This window comes from Mus pahari, chromosome 1 (assembly GCF_900095145.1).
Source record: "Mus pahari chromosome 1, PAHARI_EIJ_v1.1, whole genome shotgun sequence".
Lineage (NCBI taxonomy): Eukaryota > Metazoa > Chordata > Mammalia > Rodentia > Muridae > Mus > Mus pahari.
The window spans coordinates 157814191-157836537 of record NC_034590.1 but is presented as its reverse complement, the minus strand read 5'-3'; the positions used below and the strand labels follow the sequence as shown (position 1 = coordinate 157836537).

Sequence of the window (22347 nt, the reverse complement as noted above, 5' to 3'; positions counted from 1 at the left end):
GTGTCATACACATCCCAGGAACACACACACACACTCTCTCTCTCTCTCTCTCTCTCTCTCTCTCACACACACACACACACACACACACACACACACACACACANACACACACACACACACACACACACACACACACACACACATACACACACACACACACACACCCTAGCATGGCAGAAAGAAGCACACGACTCAGGAGCTCCTGCAGATATGTTTAATGCACTTAGATTACACAGAGGAAGAGGGACAAGCAGGAACAAAATCTAAGTGAGTCACCCAAAATTTCTTACAAAAACCCAGAGCCAGCTGTAGCCCTAGGAACTGAGTCGCCACTGACATTAAAAACTGATATAAAAATGTACAAAAGTCTGTTCATTGCAGCATTCAGATCTTTGTACAAAAGAAGTGGGTCTCTCGACAGGGCTCCTGACTTGTAACAGGGACCCAGACACCTCGCCTGGCACCAAGATCATGGAAGCCAGAGAGGGAAGACCAGGTTAAAAAAATACCGCTGAGGGAGTTTTCTGATCTGCCCCATAGGGGCACCAATCTTCAGGTTCTCTCCCAGCTCTCGATCTCAAACCCAGGCCCCGGCCCCAGGGTCTGGCACGTATGTGTCCTAGCCCTTTAGACTCCCCAGAGCTTCTACAGGCCCTGCTGGAGTGTCACACTTGGAAAAGGAGGAACATGTTTCACCAGCATGGCAGCCAGCACTGCCACCCTCTGCAGCCCACACAGGCCCCAGGAAGCTTTAGTTACAGGAAGTCGAAGTCCCTTCCTTTCGGAATCTCTGGTCCTGTGGAGCTGGAAGGTTGAAGGATGGGGAAAGGCTGAGGAAGTCTGTAGAGCCAGGGAGGAAGACTCCTGAACCCCTCCCCATGATGGCTTAACCCCAAAGAGCTGCTGCAGGGAGGGGAAGGAAGGGTCCCTCTACCGAGCACCCATCACGTGTCACAGTAAGGGCAGTCTTGCTTAATCCGATGTTAGGGTCTCTTCTTCCCAGCCAGCAGCTTAATGGTGAACCTCTTTCCCTGAGATTCCTCTGGAAGAAACCAGAGCCCCAGGGAAAGGAGGCCTGGTCAGACCAGGCTGAGATTACCCACTCTCCCAGAGCCATTGCACAGGAACAGAACAACAGGGTCTGGTCCCAGCAGGAGTTTAGACATTCCTGAGGTTCCTGACAGAGTGGAAGCAGGAAAGACCTCAGGGTCTGTGAACATCTGGAGCTTACCTGCCATTCCCTGCTCCCCAAGAATGGAGCCACCCAAGCAGGTGGTGGCAACCACCAGTCTGCAAAGACCTTGCAGATCGAGGACAAGTTGTTGACCAGGAGTCTCACAGACTAACGTACCAACACCAACTCTGTGATGTGGTGCTCAGGGCATGCATTCTTGCCCCCAAGCCAGACAAATGGAGATAGGGGAGAATGAAGAGGGGCCCTGAGGCGGGTCACCGGAGAGAATTAGGAAGGGGGAGCTGTTACAACACTGGTGATGGCAAGGAACAGAGGCAAGGCTGATTGCATCTCGTGGCCCATGAACTCTCAGAAGACAAGGTTTTAAAGGCAAGGTTGGAGATGCCCTTGTGGGAAGGTCCTAGGGTTGGAGATGTCCTTGTGGGAAGGTCCTAGGGTTGGAGATGCCCTGTGGGAAGGTCCTAGGGTTGGAGATGCCCTGTGGGAAGGTCCCAGGGCAGTGTGGTATCTGCCCCAGACAGGCTTTCTATCCGGCTGGTTGGGGTCTGTAGTCGCCTCTGAGATGTTCCCGAAGGTCTGCCTCTAAGTGCCAGGTGAGCTTAGACCTAGGATATGCAGATGAGGCCAGATCGAGCCATTCCTTCAAAGGCCAATTTCTGCTTCTTTTTGACCCCAGCCAGGGTTCTCAAGGCCCCTGGAGGCTCCCGTTGTAGGCAGTGGAGGCAGACAGAGCAGGGGAGCTCTTTCAAGGTCCCTGCCAGACAACATATCTTTCCTTTGGAGACATTTGAATCTAAAGAATGAACAAAGACCATCCGACATAGAGGCAGGCAAGAATGCAGGAAAGGCATTTGCCAGTTCCAGGTCAGAAGTGGGAGATCTCTCCGCTGCAGCTCACAAAAGGTGCCTTCTCTGGAAGGCAGGAAGCTCTGCAGTTCTGGAGGTGACAGCATGGCACCCACAAGAGGGCCAGGCTGCAGGAAGAGACAGGGACGGGAGATGGGGACAGAATGGATGTGAGAAAGATGAAGGGCCACAGGGAGCAGTGTCAGCAAAATGAAAGGGAGAGCTGTGGAGAGGTTGGTTCTCAGCTTTTCATAAGCTAGACAGCCCAGGGGCTGGGACTCCACGGGAGGGGGGACCAAAGAGCTGGGGGCCCTGAGAAGGAGGATGGGGAGGCAGTGGGCTTTACCCTCTTCTTGTTCTTGGGAGATCTGGTTGGGAAGACATAGCTAGGGTCACGTGTCCTTGAGTCCCTGAAGTCCCCAGAGCCTTGTAGAGGCTTACTTCGCTTGGAAGGCAATGGCGTGCCTTCCAGGCCACAGCCAATCTCTACTCAGGGCTGCATGGAGTATGTCAGCTGTCCCCAGCCTCCTCCAGGGTCCAGAGCTGACAGACAGTACCAAGCATCTTTTCAGGAAGAGGGTATGTGGGATCTGGGGGTCAGGAAAAGAGTCCCCAGACCCTTGTCTAAAAGAACAATAAAGTTCATCTAGGAATAAGTCCTATTAAAAATCACTATATACATGGCTTCTGGACCATCTTTGCTGAGCAATAAAAATACCATCCGGTTTCCACAAGAAAAAACAATCGTTCTGCAGGGTGGAACAGCCTGACTGAGTAAAAGCTGGCTGGGGTTGACCAGGCAGTGTGTCCTCATGCATGTTCTACACACCAGGCTGTCTGGCAAGGCTGTCTCATTCCAGGAGCACATCAGTGAAACCTGTGGCAGCAGCGGGTGGGTGTGGAGGGCTGCAGGTGCATCCTCACCCCCTCACTGGCGTAGGACAGGGGCCTGGTCACATGGGCTGGGTTGCTAGGAGTGAGGCCCCTGGGCCTGAGGTGGGTGGGGCCTGTGGTGGGTGTGGCACTCTGCAGTCATCCCCACACTTGCCCTTTTATTCATGGGTGTCTCCTTTACAAGCTGTCACAAGCTGTCACACTGGAAGTCACTAGGAGCAGCTGGGCTCCTCTTGGCCCCTACAGGGCCCAGCCCAGGCTAGTGCAGTGGACTGTCGAAGACCACATCAGGGAGGATGGACACTTTGAGTTTCTTCTCAGGCCAGCTGTACTCTTTGGGAAGTTTAAACTGTGAAGAGAACAAGTGGAGTGGTTAGCTGCCTTCTAAGAGTGTCCAGAGAGGCAGCATGCTGGCCCACACCCTGTCCCTAGGCTGCTGGGGACATGACAGGCTACTGGAGTCCTTTCAAAGGCTAGCCTCAGGTTGTGTGTGTGCGTGCGTGTGTGTGCGTGTGCGTCTGGCTTAGGCACTCCTTTCCTCTTGCATGGCCAGTAACTCAGCAGGCTGCAGAAGGCATGCTTTGGCTCTTTGCGTAGACTCTCTCCTGCTCTTTTCCTTGGTTCTGCCTTGAGCCCAAAACATGTAAGGAATCTGTTCCCTGGGGCCCTGGGGCTGGAGGACAGGGGACAGCAGGGTGTAGATATTACAGGACAGGTCTGTCATCGCCATGGACTTGTTCTGAGTCTAGAATCTGTCCTTTGTAGCTTTGTCAAAGGGTCCACAAGAAAGGAGCTGTTCAGCCCCCAAATCAGACCCGGAGTGTGACCCCCCGCTGGGAGAAGTTCAGGGTGAAGGTGGTCTGTGTGCCACCTTCTCAGAAGGAAACATCCTCCCCACCCGCTGCTCCCCGTCCGTCACCCTGCTTCCCAGGGTTCTTTGTTCAGAGTGACCCCAGATGAGAGCCGCGGCCTTCCAAACTAGAAATCAATGGCTGTCTTGTAATTTTGCTTCTCCCCCACACCTGGGGTCTTTGGGTGAGGAGGAGAAGCTGACTTCTTGCGCCTTCTGGGTTCTAGAACCTTGTATGGAGCCCAGCACACAGAGTTGCTCAGCAGATCCTCCCTGACTTGGGTTCCCGCAGAGCTCTAAGTCCCATTGTCTCTGGGCTAGGCTGGAAGGCAGAGCCAGGCACGGGAGGAGAGAATCATGTTCCGGCCTGCCTGAGCTGGCCTGGAGGTGGACAAACAGACACTTCCTGGCTGCCTTTTCTCTCTTGGGGACTGTAGACCCAGGACAAAGTGGAGACTGGGGCAGGGTGTGGGGATGGCCTCTGGACAGGAAAGAGGCAGAAGAAGTCATTTTTCGTGACCTACTTTCCTAAGCTCCCCTTGGCTCCTGTCTCTCCTGCCTGGACCGTCCTCTTCCCGCCCACTCAACACCAAGCTGGAAGCAGCAGCCTGGCAGAACGCCACTGCAGTGTGACAAGACCTCTCCGGAAGTACTTCTGGGCAGCTGGCTTTGGCCCGACTGAATCGGGGAGTTAGGCCTCTGAGGCAGTGACTTGTAGGGGTAACTGGCTGGCACAGAGTGGGTACTTGATAACCTTGGACTATGCAAATGAATGAATGAATCAAGCTGGATCCCTGGGGCAGGAGGAGGGAAGGCTTGGCTCTATTGGGGTGAGCAGCTCTGAGGAGTTTCTAGCTAACTGGGAGGTGAGGTACTTTGCCTCAAGCACATTAGAGGATGGAAGGGAAGGGGCAATTTCTGCCACAGGCAGGGGAGGGAGGACCAAAAGGTATTTATCCCACTACCCCATGGATCCCGGGGGGCCAGGAAGACCCGCCTGCCCGCTGCCTGGGCGCTGGTGGTTATAGGAGGAGAAGGGACTTTCCAAGATGAGGTAAGTCCCTGCAAATGAGGAGGCCAGGAACAAGGAAGAAAAACAAAAGGGATTATAGACTCCATTCCTGCACTCCAGAGAGGGAGCCAAGGAGAGAAATCACCCCACCTGGCCTGCCAGCTCCTCAGGCTCTTAGCTAGCCAGGAAGAGGCTGAGAGAGGCAAGCCAGAGCTGGCGAGGGAAGGGAGTGCGGTGCTTGGGTGGCCCAAGGCAAGAGCAGGAGTCCCCTCCTGCCCATGAGAGCTCCCAGTGGAATGTTCTCTGGCAGGAGGCGCGGGCTTTCTGTTCAGAACCTGCCAGGGAACAGCAGGGGCTGGGGAGAACTCTAGCCCGCAGGCCCTGGCTACTTCTTCATTGATGTTCCCAAGAGCTGGCGATTCAGGGCGCTGGGTGTCCTCACAAGTGTGGGGACTGGGCAGGGCTGGCCCATGAAGCCCAAGAAAAATCAAGTCATTGAACATTCTCAGGGGTTCCTCTCCAGATTATGCCTGGGCTTCCGAAAACAGTCCACAGATGGGTGAGCACACGGGCACACACACACACACACACACACACACACACACACCCACGAGACCTCTATCAGTGAGAAATGAAATAGGCTCACTTCCTCTGGAGAAGTTAGATCTTCTAAGTCCTCCAACATCTTCTCTACAAACTCTTCTGTCAACAGAATCTGGAAAGAAAGCAAAAGACAGGTTTTTAATTTTTTTTTAAAGATATAGTCTTTTTGTCAACTGCAAAGCAAGGGGTGTTTCTTTTAGCTGTGGAGGAGGAATGGCCCACGGATTAGTTCTAGGGACAGAGGGATATACTGGAGGCTTTCAGAAAAGACTGCACTCTCAACTTGCCCTGCCCCCCAACACTGGCTAGGGAAGGGCAGAGAGGTGGGGTGGACACAGTGAAGAAGGGAGAGCTCCTGCCAACATCTTCCTCCTTTGCCTTATCAAGCTCAGTGTTCCCCTTCTCCCAACCATGTAGGGCAAATGCAATCTGTTTGACAAGCCCTGTCTGTGATTTAGACGAACCCCAATGGTGGACGACAAACCCTTGATCCTATCTCTACCACTAGGGGCAGGGAAGCAGGTCACAACCAGACGAAAAAAAAAAAAAAAAAAAAAAAAGACCAAAAAACCTGAGCCTTGGAGAATGAGAGCCTGCCTAGCTTTTCACAGAGGCAAGAGGTCTCTCAGGTTCCCACTGCAGCCATAGATAGAATTATCTGTCAGGGCTGTCCCAGCAGGCCCCAGTCAGTAGCTACACACGTCTAGACTTCTAGGATACCTCTTCTCTGGGTGTCTTCTCCTATCTTCCCACTTTGCTGCTTTATTCTGATGCCTGTTACCCACAAGCTTCGGTGCCCAAGCCAAGGAGCCCCACCACTTGGCTGGAGTAATGTCATCCTCATGCCCTAAGCAAGCTTTCTCATGCTCCTCCATCCTCGCTGCCTTTGTCCACCTGAGCCGTAAGTAGAGGGTGCAAATGAAAGTGAAGGGTTCCTCTCAGAGAAACCCTCCCTTTCAGAAGCTGGCAAAATCAAAAATTGGAGAAAATACCCATTAAATTTCACTTGGGAGTTGTCCTACTGGGAGGGCAGACGTTTCTGTGAGGTAAAGTGAGGCAGCAAAGGAAAAAGGAAGGAAACAGAGCGAAGAGGGGCAAAGTACGATGGAGGGATGCAAGGACGCTAAAAGCAGACACCACGCCGACTGCTCGCACCTTATCTCTTTCAGTCTCCTTCCAGATGAGGAAACTGAGGCACAGAGAGGGGGGCCAAAGCAAGACAGTATCCCAGCCCTGTCTTGGCCTAAAACTCGACGCCTCAGACACCGAGGTGGAGGGCACTGACTCAGCGTCTCCTTCTAGGACACACAAGCCTGGCTCCCACTTGACTAGCGGTTCCCCCGAAAAACAGGACCAAACAGCACTGACCAGGAATAAAGGAGAGGGAGAGGGAGAGAAGCGTGTCCACCCAAGGTACTCATTTCTTTTCCTCCTTCAAGATCCCCAGAGAGGGTTGGCTGGCTCTTTCCAGCCTATCTGGCACTTTCTGGTCCTTGGCCACATCCAGTCACACCTGGCCTTCCTTCCTGGAGCCTGAGCCCTCCTCTTATCCCATGGGTCCCCTCCCCCAAGCCGAGTTTCTCCACTGGTTATCACCAGTCCGCTTGAGTAATATAAAGTCACATTCATATTTTTTGGCATTTCCGGGGCTTGTTGCCATCTCTGAAAATGTTAGCACAAACACAAGCATACCTCAAACCCAGTTATGTTAGTGACTCCAGTCTGGGTTCATTTCTGCTGGAATAGTAAATAGGACTGGAACTGTCTGTCGGGCTGGGGTAGCATGGGGTAGGGGAGGGTTCCAAGAACAGGGGCCACCCAAGAAGACTCCCAAGGGTGTTTTTCGACAACAAGAAAGGTAAGGCCACCAACAATCCAGTCCTAAGCCAGTCCCTCTGTCAAAGGTCTGGAACTGGTGAGTTATGGAGGCTTTCAGCAGAGCTGCCGCCAAGTGTGGCTCCATCTGTGTGTGGACTTCATTTTGTACTCTGCTGGGGGAGGGGTGACAAGACCCCAGACGGGGACAAATCCTAGCTGTGCCTTCATTTTCACTTTTCAAGATTTGCTGGTTTCTGCTGGAAACCACATTGTTTTAAAAGAATTAAAAGGAAAAATTATACACGAGATCCACATAATATTAAGGGTGACATTCTCTGCACAGAAACACGACAGACTGTCGTAGCTCCGGGCACCTGATTTAATTTCCTTTGGGAGTTAAACCTTAGAAGCTTGGACTGAACAAACAGACCCTGTTCTTTGTATATTTCAGAGCTGGAGCTGAGAATGTTAACAGATCTTATCAACAGGATCCTGGAGATAGACAGCTATGATGGAGCAGCTCCTGGGAGCCCTCACTGGGAACAGACTCGCCGTTGTGAGGTCACTGTGGGAAAAGCCTGTGCAGGTCTAGGCCTTGGAGCTCCTGAAGCACATTGTCCGCTTAGAGCAGCCGGCTTCTGCCACAATAATTGGAACCTTGAGGATCGTCCCAGTAGTTTCTGCCTTATATGCAGGAAGCTGTGCTAAGTGTTAACCTGCATCTCTTCCTTGGGTCCTGTTATGGGTTTTCCTGGGAAGCGACTTTAGTTCTCAATGTGCTGAGATGACTGGGTGTGGAGAAGGCAGGCAGTCTTCCTGACTTTAGAACAGTGCCTGCCTGGTGGCGACAGAGCATGTTCTTTTCCTGTTTGCAGAAGGTGTGCCCACTCTAAAGGTGTGTCTACTCAGGGCTCTCTTCTTTCTGATGGGGGGTGGTGATGGCAGCTTTTTCCAATGACCTGGAAGGAGTATAACTTCTCATTCCAACAGGGCTGGAAGGAGAGTAAAACACACACACACACACACACACACACACACACACACACAGCTGCTGACAGCAAACACACCGAGAAGCATGTTGGCTAACTGGAAGGAGAGGCAGGCTTTGCCGTGTACCCCCAGTCATCTTGCTGGTCAGAGCCCATACTTTGTTTTGGGAAAGAGTCTCTCTCTTTAGCCCTGGCTGTCCTGGAACTTCTTTTGTAAGCCAGGCTGGTCTCAAACTCACAGAGATCCTCCTGCCTCTGCCTCCCAAGCACTGGGATTAAAGACCTACAGGACCACATCTCATTCTGAGTCCATACGATTTAACAGTTCCCCTAGTCTAGAAACATCGGCAGCAATGACAGACCATCCCAGCGATCGCTGCACTCTATTATGCTTGTCTAAACAACCGGGACAAAGTACTGAGGCTTATGCCCAAAGAGCCCTTGGAGGAAGGAGACCCTCTAAGGAGAGAGGAAGGGCCCCTGGAGGGTCTGGAGAACACAGCTGCTGGGCTACGCTCTCGACAACAGTCTACCCAAGGCAATGCAAAAACACCTGCATTTTCACAAGGCGCCCCGAGAGCGAGAGCGCATAGGGGGAAGAAGTGCTAAGAAGAGCCCAGAGGAGGGGGGCTGAGAAGAGTGTGAACCAGCAGCTGCCCACTGCAGCTCTACCACTGGGTGACTGATTGTGAGGGCCTGGTCATCTGGAGAGAGAGTCTGGAGCCGAGGCTCAGAGCTCACTCCAGTGGGCTCCCATCACAGGACCTGTGCGGTGCAGTCAGACAGCCTGGCTCATTGGTGGTGAGAAAGGATTGTCAACAACCTCTCAATTCTCCAGGTTCCAGCAAGTACCAGAAAGGAACCTGAAAAGTGATCTTTTGTTGGTGCCTGCCCTGGGCAGGCCCCGCTGTGCTGCAGGCAGCTGCTGGACTGCTACAAATCTGACACTCATTCCAAGGTCTGCGGTCAACGGATTTCTAAGTGGGTGACAGTGCCCATGCCTTCCGTCGGTACGATGACAATCCACACTTTGTCTTGGGGCCCTGTTTGCTCCTTGTGTTGACGTGTTGTTCTGCTTCCCAGCAAGCTTGGCTTTCTTTCCCTCCCTTTCCTCTCCTCCAGGAAGGAAGTGTGCTCTTTACAGAGGCACAGCCTGCCAAGGAGCAGCCCTGGCATCTACAAAGGCAGCGAAGTGGAGCCCAGCAAGGGCTCCTGTCGGCTGCTCCCCTTCCCCACACTCAGGCAGACCCTCCCGTGCTGGGAGGGCCGAGGCATGTGCTTTTGAGCAGTGGGGGAGGGGGGGGTGGGGGACGCTCTGGGTGGGCGGTGAGAAGTTGGCTTTGGTAGCCAGAAGCAGGGTTAGACTCCTGCTCTGTCGACACATCCGGGAATTACAGTTTGCTCTACAACACAATAGGCACTGGACTCAACAATGAGGTCTTGAGACAGCCCAAGGCAAGATCTCCAAAGGGGACCAGGTATAGGCAGGCCCACCGGAAGGAGAAATGGCAAGCACAAGAGAGGGAGGGCCAGGGGCCGGGCAGGGCACTCCCAGGTTGCCTTCTACACCACATCCAAAGGTGTACATGGGGACGGAAGACCACGGGCTGGAGGGATCTGGGAAGCTGGTTCCTGGGCTGGGATAGAGTTCAGCAGAGGTTTCCCACTGGGAACAGCTGTGAGGTGTCTTCTCCCAAGCCAGGACCTCCCATTGGGCTGCTAGGGAGTGGCTGGGACTGAGGGCGCCACCTGGGTGAGCTATCAGACACCACACAGCTGAGAAAGCATTGCAAGGCCTAAAAAAAAAATAATCTCATGCTTGGTCATATGACCTTTCAGCGACCTCTGGGACTGAAGTGTCTCTCCTTCAGATTGCTCTGGCTAAGAACTGATGTCGGAAACTGACTCAGCTCTGGGCGGGGCTCTGCTCAGAAGACTGGCAACTCAGAGTCAACAGGCCAAGGGGAAGCCCGCCACAGCCCCCAGTGAACGAGTGCCAGGGCTAGGAAGGGTCCGGAGACCTTCTCATGAAGCTCTGCCCTTGGCTTACATGACGCAGGATGGATGAGGCCATATCTCTACTCTGGAAAGAGTTGGGCCTGCGGTGCTTCCTGCCTCTGCAGCGTCCCCTCTCCTGAGTACCTTCAGTCCCCCTGAGCTATTAGGAATCAGGGGACCGTGTGGCAGTCCAGGATGAGGTGTGTGTGGAAGCCCATCTGAGGCCATCCCGGCCAGCTCTGAAAAGGGCTCTGGCTCCCTTAGCCTCCCCTTCCCCGTCCCCGGCACTGGGAGGATGGATGCCTTGGCCTTGCCTTTCCCTGGGCTGGCGGCCAGAACAAGGGGCCAAGCATGGAGTGAGCTCTCGGAAGGCTGCTGAAGGCTGATGCAAGACAGTCTCCTTGGCCCTTACACTCCAGCTGTGACTTACAGGGATGGCTCAAGCAGCCAAGGGACAGAGGGCTGGCTCCCTCTGCACCTTATGCCTGCAGTCCTCAGCTGCCTCCTGCTCATCTGCCTGCACTCAGGCCCAGGCAGAGGCTCAGGAGGCACTGCAGACCCCAGGAGTGGCAGAAAGCAGCCTGTGACGAGCAGGCTCGATGCTCTGGGTGCTGGCGTCTCCCTCCAAACAGGCCTGGGCCCTTTCTTGGTATAGTGGGGTTTGATCTGTGACTTTGAGTGGAACCCCAGGTTTCCAGACGTTGGATAGATTCCTGGGGAGACAACTGGCCCTTCAGAAGAAACCGAGAGGCCCATAAGTCATTGCAAGCCTGGTTCCCACAAGCCCGGGAGCTGCCTCTAACCACAGAGGCAAGACCCTGAAGGAAAAGTCAGGCTAGCGGTCAGGTCAGAAGCAGAAAATGCTGATGCTCTCAGGAGAGGAGGAAGGCTGATGTGGGCGTTGGCTTCACTGCTGAGAACCCGGCTGACTAGGGCAGGTCAGATGGAGAGTTTCCCAGGGCTCCTTGCAAAGAGCCTGAGAAACCCCTTGGTGATCAAGGGTGCATGCCTGAAGGGCGGGACCTAAGCCAGCCTTCCCAGGACTCTCCTGAGGGGTGCCAGTGGTGGACCACACTAATGAGCCCATAACAGGCCTTTGATTAAGCAGCTCCTAGCACAGCAACTTGATTGAAACATGCCGAGGCCAGCAACTCGTTCCCACCGCTCCCTGGTTCCCCAGGCAACAGCCCACAGGAGGGGACCCAAGTGCTGGGAGTGTGGAAGGCCCAATTCATCGAGGGGCTGTCTGTGGCAGGGTGGGGAGGAGGAGGGGCAGTGAGTTGGTAGAGCCAGAGTAGAAACAACAGCAGCCAGGGGATTAGGAACTTGAGAAATGGGTGGGGTGCAGGCAGCTTCCTTCTAGAACACTGAGGGGCTGCCAGACATCTGCTGAGTTTTCTGGGGGCCCAGGTTCCCGAGGAGCTGAAAACCAGAGATACAGACCATCCCAGCCCTAGGGCCGGAAGATGTTCTTAGAAGGATGAAAGAAAAAAAGGGCAGAGACTCTTCTTTAACCTAGGAACACCCCAGTCCCTAATTCCCTCCTCAAAATGTGCTTGAACTGCTGATGTACCACAAACGAACCATGACGGTTTTGCTAAGGCCTGCTGGCCTGGCATCTTGTACTAGAATAGTGATCTGTGGACTCTGTGGCTGGGGGCTCCGGTGGGGTCCCCATCTCCCACCCCCACTCTTCTGACAATGGGAAGAGTTGTCAGCAGAGCAGGACGGCAGCCTAGGACAGGGCCGGGTGGGAGCTGGATGTGGGAGGTCTTTCCCGTTCTTGCTGGGCTCATTTCAAATGTTACACTCCAGAGCTTTTGCTACAGTAACTACCAACACCACACAGACAAAACCTAACGTTACCAAGTGGGACTTTTTAAATGTATTTATAACTTTATGGTTCAAAGTAATTTTGTTATGAAACAATGTAATAACAACAGTGGAAAAAGGCAAGATAATTTATGGAACACAATATCCCTACAGCACTAGCTTCCATGTCTACCTCTGGGCTTAGTCTGAGAAGAGTGGCTGTACTCTTTGTTGTTTGTTTGTTTTAATTAAGGGTTAGGACGTGGGGGGGGGAGGTTGCTCTGAGGAAGGAGGGCTCAGCTGCAGACGAACATACGTAGACAAAATCATACCCATATTAAGAATAGTGCAGCTGGGCGGTGGTGGTGGTGCACGCCTTTAATCCCAGCACTCGGGAGGCAGAGGCAAGCGCATTTCTGAGTTCAAGGCCAGCCTGGTCTACAAAGTGAGTTCCAGGACAGCCAGGGCTACACAGAGAAACCCTGTCTCGAAAAAACAAAAAACAACAAACAAATAAAAATAGTGCAGACCCCAGGCTGGGCTATCCACAAAGCCAGTATAATTCTTTGCCTTTTTACTGTAATTCCTGCTTGCTTTCTCTTACACAGCATAGACGGAGCTTGGTTCCCTTTTAGATGAAGGTCAAATTCTCTTTCCCCAGTCCCCTGATTTCTTTTTCTTTCTTCCTTTCCTTTCCTTTCCTTTCCTTTCCTTTCCTTTCCTTTCCTTTCCTTTCCTTTCCTTTCCTTTCCTTTCCTTTCCTTTCCTTTTCTTCCCTCCCTCCCTCCCTTCCTTCCTCCCTTCCTTCCTTTCTCTCTCTTCCCTTTCTTCTTTCCTTCCTTCCTTCCCCTTTCCTTCTTTCTTTTTCTTTCTTTTCTTTCCTTCCTTCCTTTCTTTTTTCCTTTTCTTTTCCTTTCCCTTTCTTTCCCTCCCTCCCTTCCTTCCTCTCTCTTCCCTTCCTTCCTTCCTCTCTTCCATCCCTTTCCTTTCTTCTTTCCTTCCTTTCTTCCTTCCTCCCCCTTTCCTTCTTTTTCTTCTTCTCTTCTTTCTTTCTTTCTTTCTTTCTTTCTTTCTTCTTTCTTTCCTTCCTTTCTCTCTCTCTCTCTTTCTTCTTTCTTCTTCTTTCTTTTTTTCTCTTTCTTTCTTTCTTTCTTTCTTTCTCTCTCTCTCTTTCTTTCCTTCTTTCTTTCTTTTCTTTCTTTCTTCTTTCTTTCTCTTTCTTTTTCTTTCTTTCTTCTTTCTTTCTTCTTTCTTTTTCTTTCTTTCTCTTTCTTTCTTTCTTTCTTTCTTTCTTTCTTTCTTTCTGACAGGATCTGACTTTGTAGCCCTAGCTGACCTGTAATACTTTATGTAGATCAGGCTGGCCTCAAATTCATAGATCTCCCTGTCTGCCTCCCAAGTGCTGGGATTAAAGTTGTGTGTCAACATATCTAGCCCTGATTCCCTTTCCTGATATTTTTGTGAAAGGTAGGCAAATTACTTTTCCCCTACTCTAAAACATAGCCAAAAGCCAAAAGCCAAAAAAAAAAAAAAAAAAAAAAAAGAGTATGGTGGACCAGGCTGTGAGCCCTGAGAGACCTGGGCAGGGCAGGCATTGGAAAGAGGCTAAGAGCCCTTGGCCCCAAGTACTGTGCTTGCCATCAGCTGTGATCCATGCTCGGAGCAGGAGAATGGAAGAACAGAATGCTCTGGACAAGCCGTCAGGTTCTGTTCAATGGTTTCCATCAGGAGCAAAGGGAGCGCCTGACTGCTCAGAGGGGGACTCTGCCCACTCTGTCACAGAGCTCACTTCCTATACATTCTGGTGAGGTTTCCACAGTCTCTGGAGAGGGGCACCTATGTCCCACCCTCCACTCTTGATTTCCCAGAGTATGGGGAGTTGTATACCTCTCACCTGGGTTTCCATTGTCACTGGCCAGCCATTCCACCAATGGCCAGAAGTGCCATGCAGCTGTGAGGACAGCAGCACCCATACTCACAACCTCTATATCCAAGAGGAGCTCCCAGCTCAGCATGGGAGCCACAGGGACCTATCCTTGGGGGTTGGGGGAGGGCAGGCAGCAAGGGAGGAACAGGAGGAAGAGAGGTTGCGTCTCACTTGTAACCAGGGTCCGTGAGCTGCATACGGGTGCTCCTCAGTGGCAAAGGCGCCTTCCACTCCCGTGGACACAAACGTGATGGCCATGTCGCCTGTGATACTCTTGTAGGTGAAGTGCCGGCCATGCAGGAGTCTGCCCCTGGGGACGGGAACATGGAGACAATGGGGATCTGGGCCGAGAACACAGTCCCTATCCAAGGAGCTGGGGCTACAGAGCAATGTTCCCTGAGGCGGAGTGCCTGGCTGGTGCCCTCCTGATGGCCCACCTGCTCACTAATGGGGACTTTAACCAAACCTGTTCACTGTAGAACAGTATGAAAGGCCACTACTACCACTTCACTAAAGGCATCCTTCCTTTAGCTCCTACCCAGTGGCCATGCTAGATGAGAGCTCAAAGAACAATGAGGCCAGAGAGGGAAGTTAACCGTGTGCTCTGTGACATGGCCAGAGTAGAAGACTCATGTCTCCCACAGGGATACTTCGGTGCCCTGGATGGTCTTTTTTTGTCTGGGTTCTCCTGAACATTTAAGCAGTTATCCTAGAGGCAGTAAGCAAATCTTTAAAAACATAAAACCCAAAAAAAATCTGAAGCCAAGCAGGGTCACTGCAAGAAGTCACCACTAGTTTCCAGCCTGGACACTGGACGAAGGTAGCCAGTGGTGACGGACAGGCGGGGATACCAAGCATTGAAGGAGAAAAAAATTAGCTCTGTGTTCTCCGCCTGCTTCAGATAAACCTTTCCCCAGGCTCCAAGCCAAAGCCTGGGCCCAAGAAGGTGCAGGAGGAGATGGTTGGAGTCTGGTGCTGGGCCTGGGAGCCCTGCTCACCCGACCACCTGCTGCTACCTTCGCCCTGCTGTTCAGGGCAGTTGGCTAAGGCTGGCTAAACCCTTGACTCCTCCTCCAATTCTCCTGGCTCTTGGATCCATGGGCAGGGTTCAAACCATGCAATTACTTTTTCCTAGTCACTGTCCCCTCAAGTGTAGAAGGATTCTTGTTGCTTCCCCAGCTTGCAAAGTGAGGTTGGAACGCAGAAGTGTTTGGAAGAGGGCAGCTGCAAGAGATCCAGCCGTGTGCAGTGCTCTGAACAGAGTGGAGTTCTGTTCACAGCGCCAGTGGGCGGGCGCTGACTCTCACGGCAGCAGAAGAGACGCAGCTGGGCTTCCGGTCCCTCAAGGAGTCTGTGGGGTTGGCCACTGGCTTTTGTAAAGAACCAAGTGTCTTGCATGGGAAAGCATCAAGCAGGGAGGATGCAGAACCTAACCTGTCAGAATGCCCTCCTCCTGACCTGGAGCCAGCTATGGCACGGCAGGGCTATCCTAGACTCTCTTGGTCACTGAACCTCCCAAAAGGGGCACAGCTAAAGGACACTTCCTCAACATCTAGTCCCCATGGCATCTGACTTCGAAACTTCTCAGAGAAGCAGATAAGAAAGTCAGGTGTAGGGTGCACACCTTCAATCTATGCACTCAAAATCAGAGGTTTTCTGTGAGTTCAAGGCCAGCCTGGGCTACACAGTGAGACAATAAACAAACAAAAAACAGATGAGAGACCAATGTGGGGGAACTATTATGTGACTGTGGCTGTCACAGCTTTAGGTTAAAAGATACAAAACAATCTCTCTCTAGGAGCAAACTGCAGGGTCATCTGGCCTTGCTACCCTGCTCGAAGACTTCTCAACTACCTGTACTGCCCAGAGGCTTAGATGGGGAAGACGCTGCAGGGCCTGTGACACAGAGTCCCCAGTTTCCTGCACAGGCCCAGGACAGGAGGTCCTGAGGCCCACAGAGCCCTGCAGGGCTGATGTGCTCTGTGCTGTCCCAGCTCACCTTAGGCAGAGAGGGATGAGGGCTCCAGACTCCTGGTTAAATTTTAGATGCACACTCTCAAGCTGCCGTGTGCGGATCAGCTCGTGGGGGATGACGGCCGTGGAGCTGTCGCTGCCCAAGCTGTCCTTGCGGCTCCTGTGAAGCAAGCACAAGGGGGAACCATGGGGAGGAGTGAGTGGGATGTTCTGGCCGAGTCCTGGTCAGCAGCTGTGGTGCCTGTTAACTACAGTAGCGAGTTCACCTTCACTAGCACCAGCCAAGGGCCTACACAACCGCTGCCTCCGCCGCCAAGCAATTCTCAATGGCTGGCTCCTGGGGATGGAGGGGCTAGGCTGAGTCCCAGGCCGCACAGCCAATGAGGTGGAGCTGGCATTTGGTCTGAAGTTACTCAGGCTCTGGAGCCCACATCTTTGGCCAACAACACACAAAAGTTCACAGCACAGTTGCTTGTTTTACCCATGAGATCAACAGCTGCTCTAAGGGGCCTTCCCCCTGCCTCGAAGCCCTAGAGGCTCTTAGCTCTCTAAGGTGCCACGGGACAGCAGCTCAAGGGCAGGCTGGCTGACCCTAGTCCTGAGTGAGTGCCCACTCCTGCACAGGGCCACGCAAGGCAACAACATAAGCGAGAACAGGGAACAGCACAATCTTTGCTGAGAGGTGAAGGTTAGTCCTCGGCGTCAGTCAGATGCATGTGCCTGGGTGACACTCAGCTGAGCTTCACTGGCATGGTATGTGGCGTGATATGTGTGTATGTGGTGTGATGAGGTATGTATGTATGTGGTGTGGTGTGTATGTGTGTGTGTTGTGTTTTATTAAAAAAAAGAAGAACCAGGAATATGTTTGGTAAAGGGGTGGCATGGTGAGGTGGAAGGGGTGCCTCTGCGGGCCCATGCTGAGGAGTCCCTTCCCCCTGAGGTACCAGCCACATGACAGGTATAGTATAGAATAGAGTTTCTTTAGGGCATGGGAGGGGAGTTGAGGGGGTAGTAGAGACAGAAAAAGGGGGAAGGGGGGAAGGAGAAGCTGGCCATGAGCACATGGAGAGAGAGGGAGAAAGGAATAGGGAGAGAAGGGACAGAGGGGAAGAGAGCAAGAGAGTGAGGAGGGGGCAAGCAGCCCCTTTTCTAGTGGGTCAGGTGCACCTAGCTGTTGTCAGGTAACTGTGGAGCGGAGCTTAGAAGTGCTAACAACGTGTGTATGTGGGGTGGTATGTGTATGTGTGTGTATGTGGTGTTGTGTGGTGTGTGTACATGTGTGTGTTTGTGGTGTGGTGCATGTGTAAGCCCTGAATTAGGTCCTTTCTGACAGTGGCCTTGGCCACACTAAGCTGCCACTGTCCCCAACCAATAGCTCAACCCACAGCTGGGATCCTGGGGCTCCTGCCATTCTAAGTGTTGTGTGTTTCAAATTTAGCTATCCTGACTTCCCCAATCTAGGCCAGCAGGAAAAGCCGGTCATCCATGGATTCCATTCAAAAGGTGGGACTCTGGCCTGGGCTGGGAAACCCAGAACAGTTCTTCAAGTGTTCAGCAAAATACCAGGCTCAGAGCACTCATTTTGTTTTTAAATCATTCGAGCAGCAGGCCAGAGCTACTCAGGATGTCTGAGCTGGACAGCCACCCAGGAGCTGGCCTCAACTTACAAAGAAGGGTGAGCACAGGGGCTCAGAGCCAATGATGCACCTGACAGGCAGATCCCCTCCCGGGCAAGTCTGAGGTCCTCAGTGACAGCAAGGCAGTGGCTCAGCCCGCCCGCCCCTCACCCCAGGTGCTGGGCAGCTCAGCTCTGCTGCTCTGCTCCTCCCAGGACCCACCCCCAGATAGCTCCCCTGTCACCAAGGCAGCCCTTCCCGTGGTTCCCAAAGCTGCCTTGGGAACTGCTTTTTCCCTTGGCAAGCACTTTCTCACAAGAACGGTGAAGGAGACAAACATTGGCCAAGAGGGTCACAGCATTTCAAGATCGGAAAGAAACTCAACCTGTTTAATTTACCTCTTTCCTTTTCAAAAGGAAAACATATCCAAGGCCAAACAACAAGCACAAGCATGGCAGGCCAGCTTGGGGATCGTGGCATTCTGACCACCTTCTCTGGCTGCCTGCCAAGGAGGGTGACCCCACATTTCATCCGGGCACTGATGGGTTCAGACATGGGGTAGCCCGGGGCTCAAATGAGAGCAGAACACAGGAAATGACAGCCATGTTTGCGTCCTCTGTGTCAGGCTTTCTGTTAAATGCAGATTTGCTCGATCCTCACAGCAAGCAAGCCCTTTTATAAATAAAGTGAGCACAGATAACCCACATTACAGCAGTTGTTTTATTTGGGGAGATAATGGGATCAAAACCCAGAGCTCTGTGTCCGCTAGGCAAATGCTTTAGCACTGAGTCTCACCCTGAACCCCACTGAGTGCCAGGATGTAACTCTTATCTGATAACAGGTTCTCCTACCCCAGGCTGCCCGCTGGGGCTGAGGCCTGGCCCGCTGCGGGTGGGACCTTCTGGAGGATTCCAGCCTCAGTGGGCCAGGCAAGAATGCTGATGAATAGCCTCTGGAGGTAGGGTGGGGGCTGGCAGAGAAGACTCACATAGCACACAGGGCTCAGAGTCTCAAGCTGGAGGGAAAAATAAATTGTTGAAAGTCAGCTAAAGTCACCTTGGTAACTGCCACAACACACTCACCCAGAACGAGGACATCAAACCCAACTGCAAACATCTCTAAAGAAGCAGCAAAGAGCTTAATCATCTGAGGAATTAATGTGACAAGTGCCCACATTTACACCTCCCACCAACCTTCAATCATTTGAGAAAACATACTTTAATCTTTTAAGAAAAAAAAAAAATCTCAAAACGCTAGCGCTGCACTCCTGGAGCCTGGGTATTTCCGGCACGCAGCTTCAATGGAAGGAAGGCGGCTGCTTCACGCGCACTGGGGCCCGGCTTTTTGCTGATTTGTTTTTTCTGGACATCGATGCAGAAGCATGAATTATTTGTGTGGGCTGGGCGAGGTATTAAATCTGCAGCCGACACAGGTTTGCATGGTTGTCAGCTTAATCTTAGTCATAAAAAAAAAAAAAAAAAAAGTAGTGTGCTAGGCAGCATGGCCTCGTTTTTTTCAGCTGGTCTTTCTCCACAGTGAAAGAAGGCAGAGCTCTTGGGGCTGGGGGTTGGGAAGGCCTAGGGGTCCTAGGTCCCATGGGATCACAAGTGCGCTCTAGGAGGCACATCGCAGGCTCACATTCTAGGTGACCTTGGCAAATGACCTTTCTCTTTTTTCTTTTTTGAGATGTTTTCCCATGTAGCCCAGGCTGGTCATTTCTTCTTTTTAATTTTATGATATTTATTTATCTACTGTGTGTATGCACATGTGCACAGATATGCCAGTGTGCACAGAGGTCAGGGGGCAATGTATAGGGGTTACTTCTCTCTGTTTGGTTTTAGACCTCAGACAAGGGACCAAGTTTTACTTACTAAAGCAGACCTGGCCTTCAGGTTCTCCCAGCATCCCTCAGTCTCTACCTGGCAAACCCTGCTCCCAACACTGAACTTTCCAGTCCAAGGGCTGGGCTGCCTTTCCCCCAGAGGCTCTTCTCGTTATAATCCAGGTATTTTGGGCTCTCTCTTCTCCTTCTCATCTCTCTGTGAGTGCACCCTTTCTCTTTCTCTTCCCTCTGTCCTCCTCTCTCCCCATGCAACTCCCCTGGCCTCAATCCTTGGGGCCAGGGAAGTTGCCCAAGAGCAGCTTCCCAATAAACCTGCCTTTAACCTAATCTAATGTGGCTTGAATTGGCTCACTTCACCAGTGGCAGAAACAACCTATCACTCTCCTACCATGTGGAGCCCGGGGATCAAACTCAGGCCAACAGGCTCTGTGGCAAGTACTATTATCTGTTGAGGCATACCAGCATCCCACCTCTTGTACTCCCAGGCTGGTCTTGAACACATACAGCTAGCTCTCCTCCTGACTCAGTTCCTGGAGTGCTGGGATTCCAGGTGTGTGACATTGTGTGCTTTCTCGGGCTTAACCATTTCCCTAAGCTGCAATACCCCTAGATAGAAATAAGTAAGTGTAGGGCTAGCATCATGCTTAAAACAAGATGTGTCTGATGAGGCATCTAACAGTGCATGGGCTGCTGCAGAGTTTCTTGGACCCACCTGAGAAGTGGCGGCTCTGAAAGGACCTTATCTGCTCTTATCCTGGGCCCAGGATTCAGCAGCCTCTGGCCAGGTCAGTTCCCTGCTGAGCAAAGGTCTTAAAAGCTAGACCGGGATTAAATGCTGGGAAAACCAGATTAAAGGCAAAGAAAACCCCTCAAGGCTTTTTGCTTCCCTGAGGGAGATAGTGGCCAAATCACCCTGCACTCTGTCTCCCTGTAAATCTCAATTCAGTGGCCTTTAAGCAGCTCAGTGGGTGAGCCAATCTCTCCCTAGCAGCCTTTGCCATCCCTAAGGCTGCTTTTGCATCTTTTTCTTGGCTATATGGCCCCAACTTTCAACTACATTCTTGACAAGGTTCTGAAATCCTCCATCAGTTCAAGCCACCCTCCCCTGGATTCATTTGAGCTAGTCAAAGTTATGAGTGTCGTGCCTGGAAGTGAGTGGCATGTGTGGGAATAAATACAGTATATGCTCCAAGCAGTGTGGCTCTCAGAGGCTGTGACCCCTCTTGTCTGGGGCAGTTTATTTCTATTAAAATTGTCATCAAATTGTCTTTCTTTGTAACCTCATCTTACTACCAACTCATACAGCACTCTGCCAGTGAATGAAATCTTACTCAGGTTTTCTCTCACAAGCTACCCTCTCCTGTCCTGTCCAGTGTACGTGTGGATTCTGTGACAGTAAGAACAGACTTCTCTGGCTAGAGCTACAGGTAGTGTGGATGATTCTGAACCTCATGGGTATCCATCATCTCCGCATTCCTTCCAGACTTCAAATCATTGACATAAATGATCAACTTCCTATCATATTTTCGGTCCAGTCATTGATTAAATTGAGAACAGATCTGGGCTGGGCAGACAGACTCACAACACTGCTTTTTGGGTATGCTCATCCAACCAATTATAAATGAGTCCACCTTTCCCATCACCCTCCTGTACACTCTCTGGACAGCTCTATCTTGTAACAACGTCCAGAGCATACCCATGAAGTCTGCTGGATGCTGCCTAGGCAAGGTCACAGAAGGTCTCTCATCTCACCAGACAGGTAAGCACTTAGAAGCCTGACTCCATCTCCTGGGGTTGTAATCCAGGCAAGAGTTTTCCTGAGAGGACAAGCTTATTGGTCCAGAAAATGCAAGCTGCTCTTACCAGCCTGGACTTCTACATGCCTCCAGTCTGCTGGCATTCATCTCTTCTACCCCGAGACCATCATGACTTTCATCTGCTAATTCTTCCGGTGTTCAGGGGCCACCGAGATGTGAAGCAGGGCTTCTGCCCCCTGTGGTTCTTCCTAGGTTGATAGTGAGCATTTCATTTTTGATGGATACAGAATACAGCTCTGGTACACGGTGCTTCCTGTCATGCTCAGCTAACTCTGTCCAAACAGTAAGCCTTAGGTGTTCCCGCTCCAAACCAAGTCCTTTATGCCAGCCACAACTGTTTTCAGGATCCAGTCCTTCAATTTCAGCTGGATTTATATTTGCACCCCTTCCCCCACTTGATCTTTCAGGACAGTTTCTCTCTGTAGCTCTGGCTGTCCTAGGACTCACTCTTCAAACTCAGAGAGCCGTCTGTCTCTGCCCCCACAGTGGCCATTATGCCCAGCAAATTCTAGCTCTTCTTGACCCTGTTACTTACATCTGCGGTGGTATAATACACCTCTAGATAGTATCCAAATTCTTTTTAAAAACCTGAAGTGTGTGTTTAATTCTCTACATACCAACACTGGTATCTAGAGCTACCATGCTTCCTTTGGGTTTTCAGGGAACTGTTCACAATAATACTGAGATACCACTTGTTTTGAAAAATTACTATTGTGTGGCGTGTGGATGCCTGGGTGCACATGTGGAGGTCAGGAGGCCTCTGTGCAGTCAGTTCTGTCCTTCCACTTTTACCTGGGCTCGTTGCACAGCCAACACTTACCCAGAGCCTCCTTGCTGAGGCAGAGACACCGTATACTGAGTGCAGGCAATGGTGCTTCCTCCTCTGCTAAGCTCTTTATATACATCACTTCCTCTCATTTTCATAACAACCCTATAAATAGGAGTTATTTCCCTCACCTTAAAGATGAGGAAACGGAAAGCCAGAGACCTTAAGTAACAAGCCAAGTGCACATACAATGTGCACACAAAAGCTGATGTAACAGTCGGGCGAGGTGGCACCCTTGGGAGGCAGAGGCAGGTGGATTTCTGAGTTCGAGGCCAGCCTGGTCTACGAAGTGAGTTCCAGGACAGCCAGGACTACACAGAGAAACCC

The 22347-nt window shown here is 51.8% G+C and overlaps 1 protein-coding gene across 2 annotated transcripts in view; it reads right to left on the bottom strand.

Annotated features, from left to right (window-relative positions):
* Window positions 1–202: 202 nt before the first annotated feature.
* Sufu (SUFU negative regulator of hedgehog signaling) overlaps window positions 203–22347 on the bottom strand; it is a 93060-nt gene continuing 70915 nt past the window's right edge. For both annotated transcript variants that reach the window (XM_021192832.2, XM_021192825.2), the window contains exons 9-12: window positions 15944–16078; window positions 14116–14254; window positions 5444–5512; window positions 203–3284 (exon numbers count right to left, since the gene is read on the bottom strand). In XM_021192832.2, the coding sequence (XP_021048491.1) occupies window positions 3195–3284; window positions 5444–5512; window positions 14116–14254; window positions 15944–16078 (433 nt within the window). In that variant the 3' untranslated portion in view covers window positions 203–3194. The remainder of the gene's footprint in view (window positions 3285–5443; window positions 5513–14115; window positions 14255–15943; window positions 16079–22347) is intronic.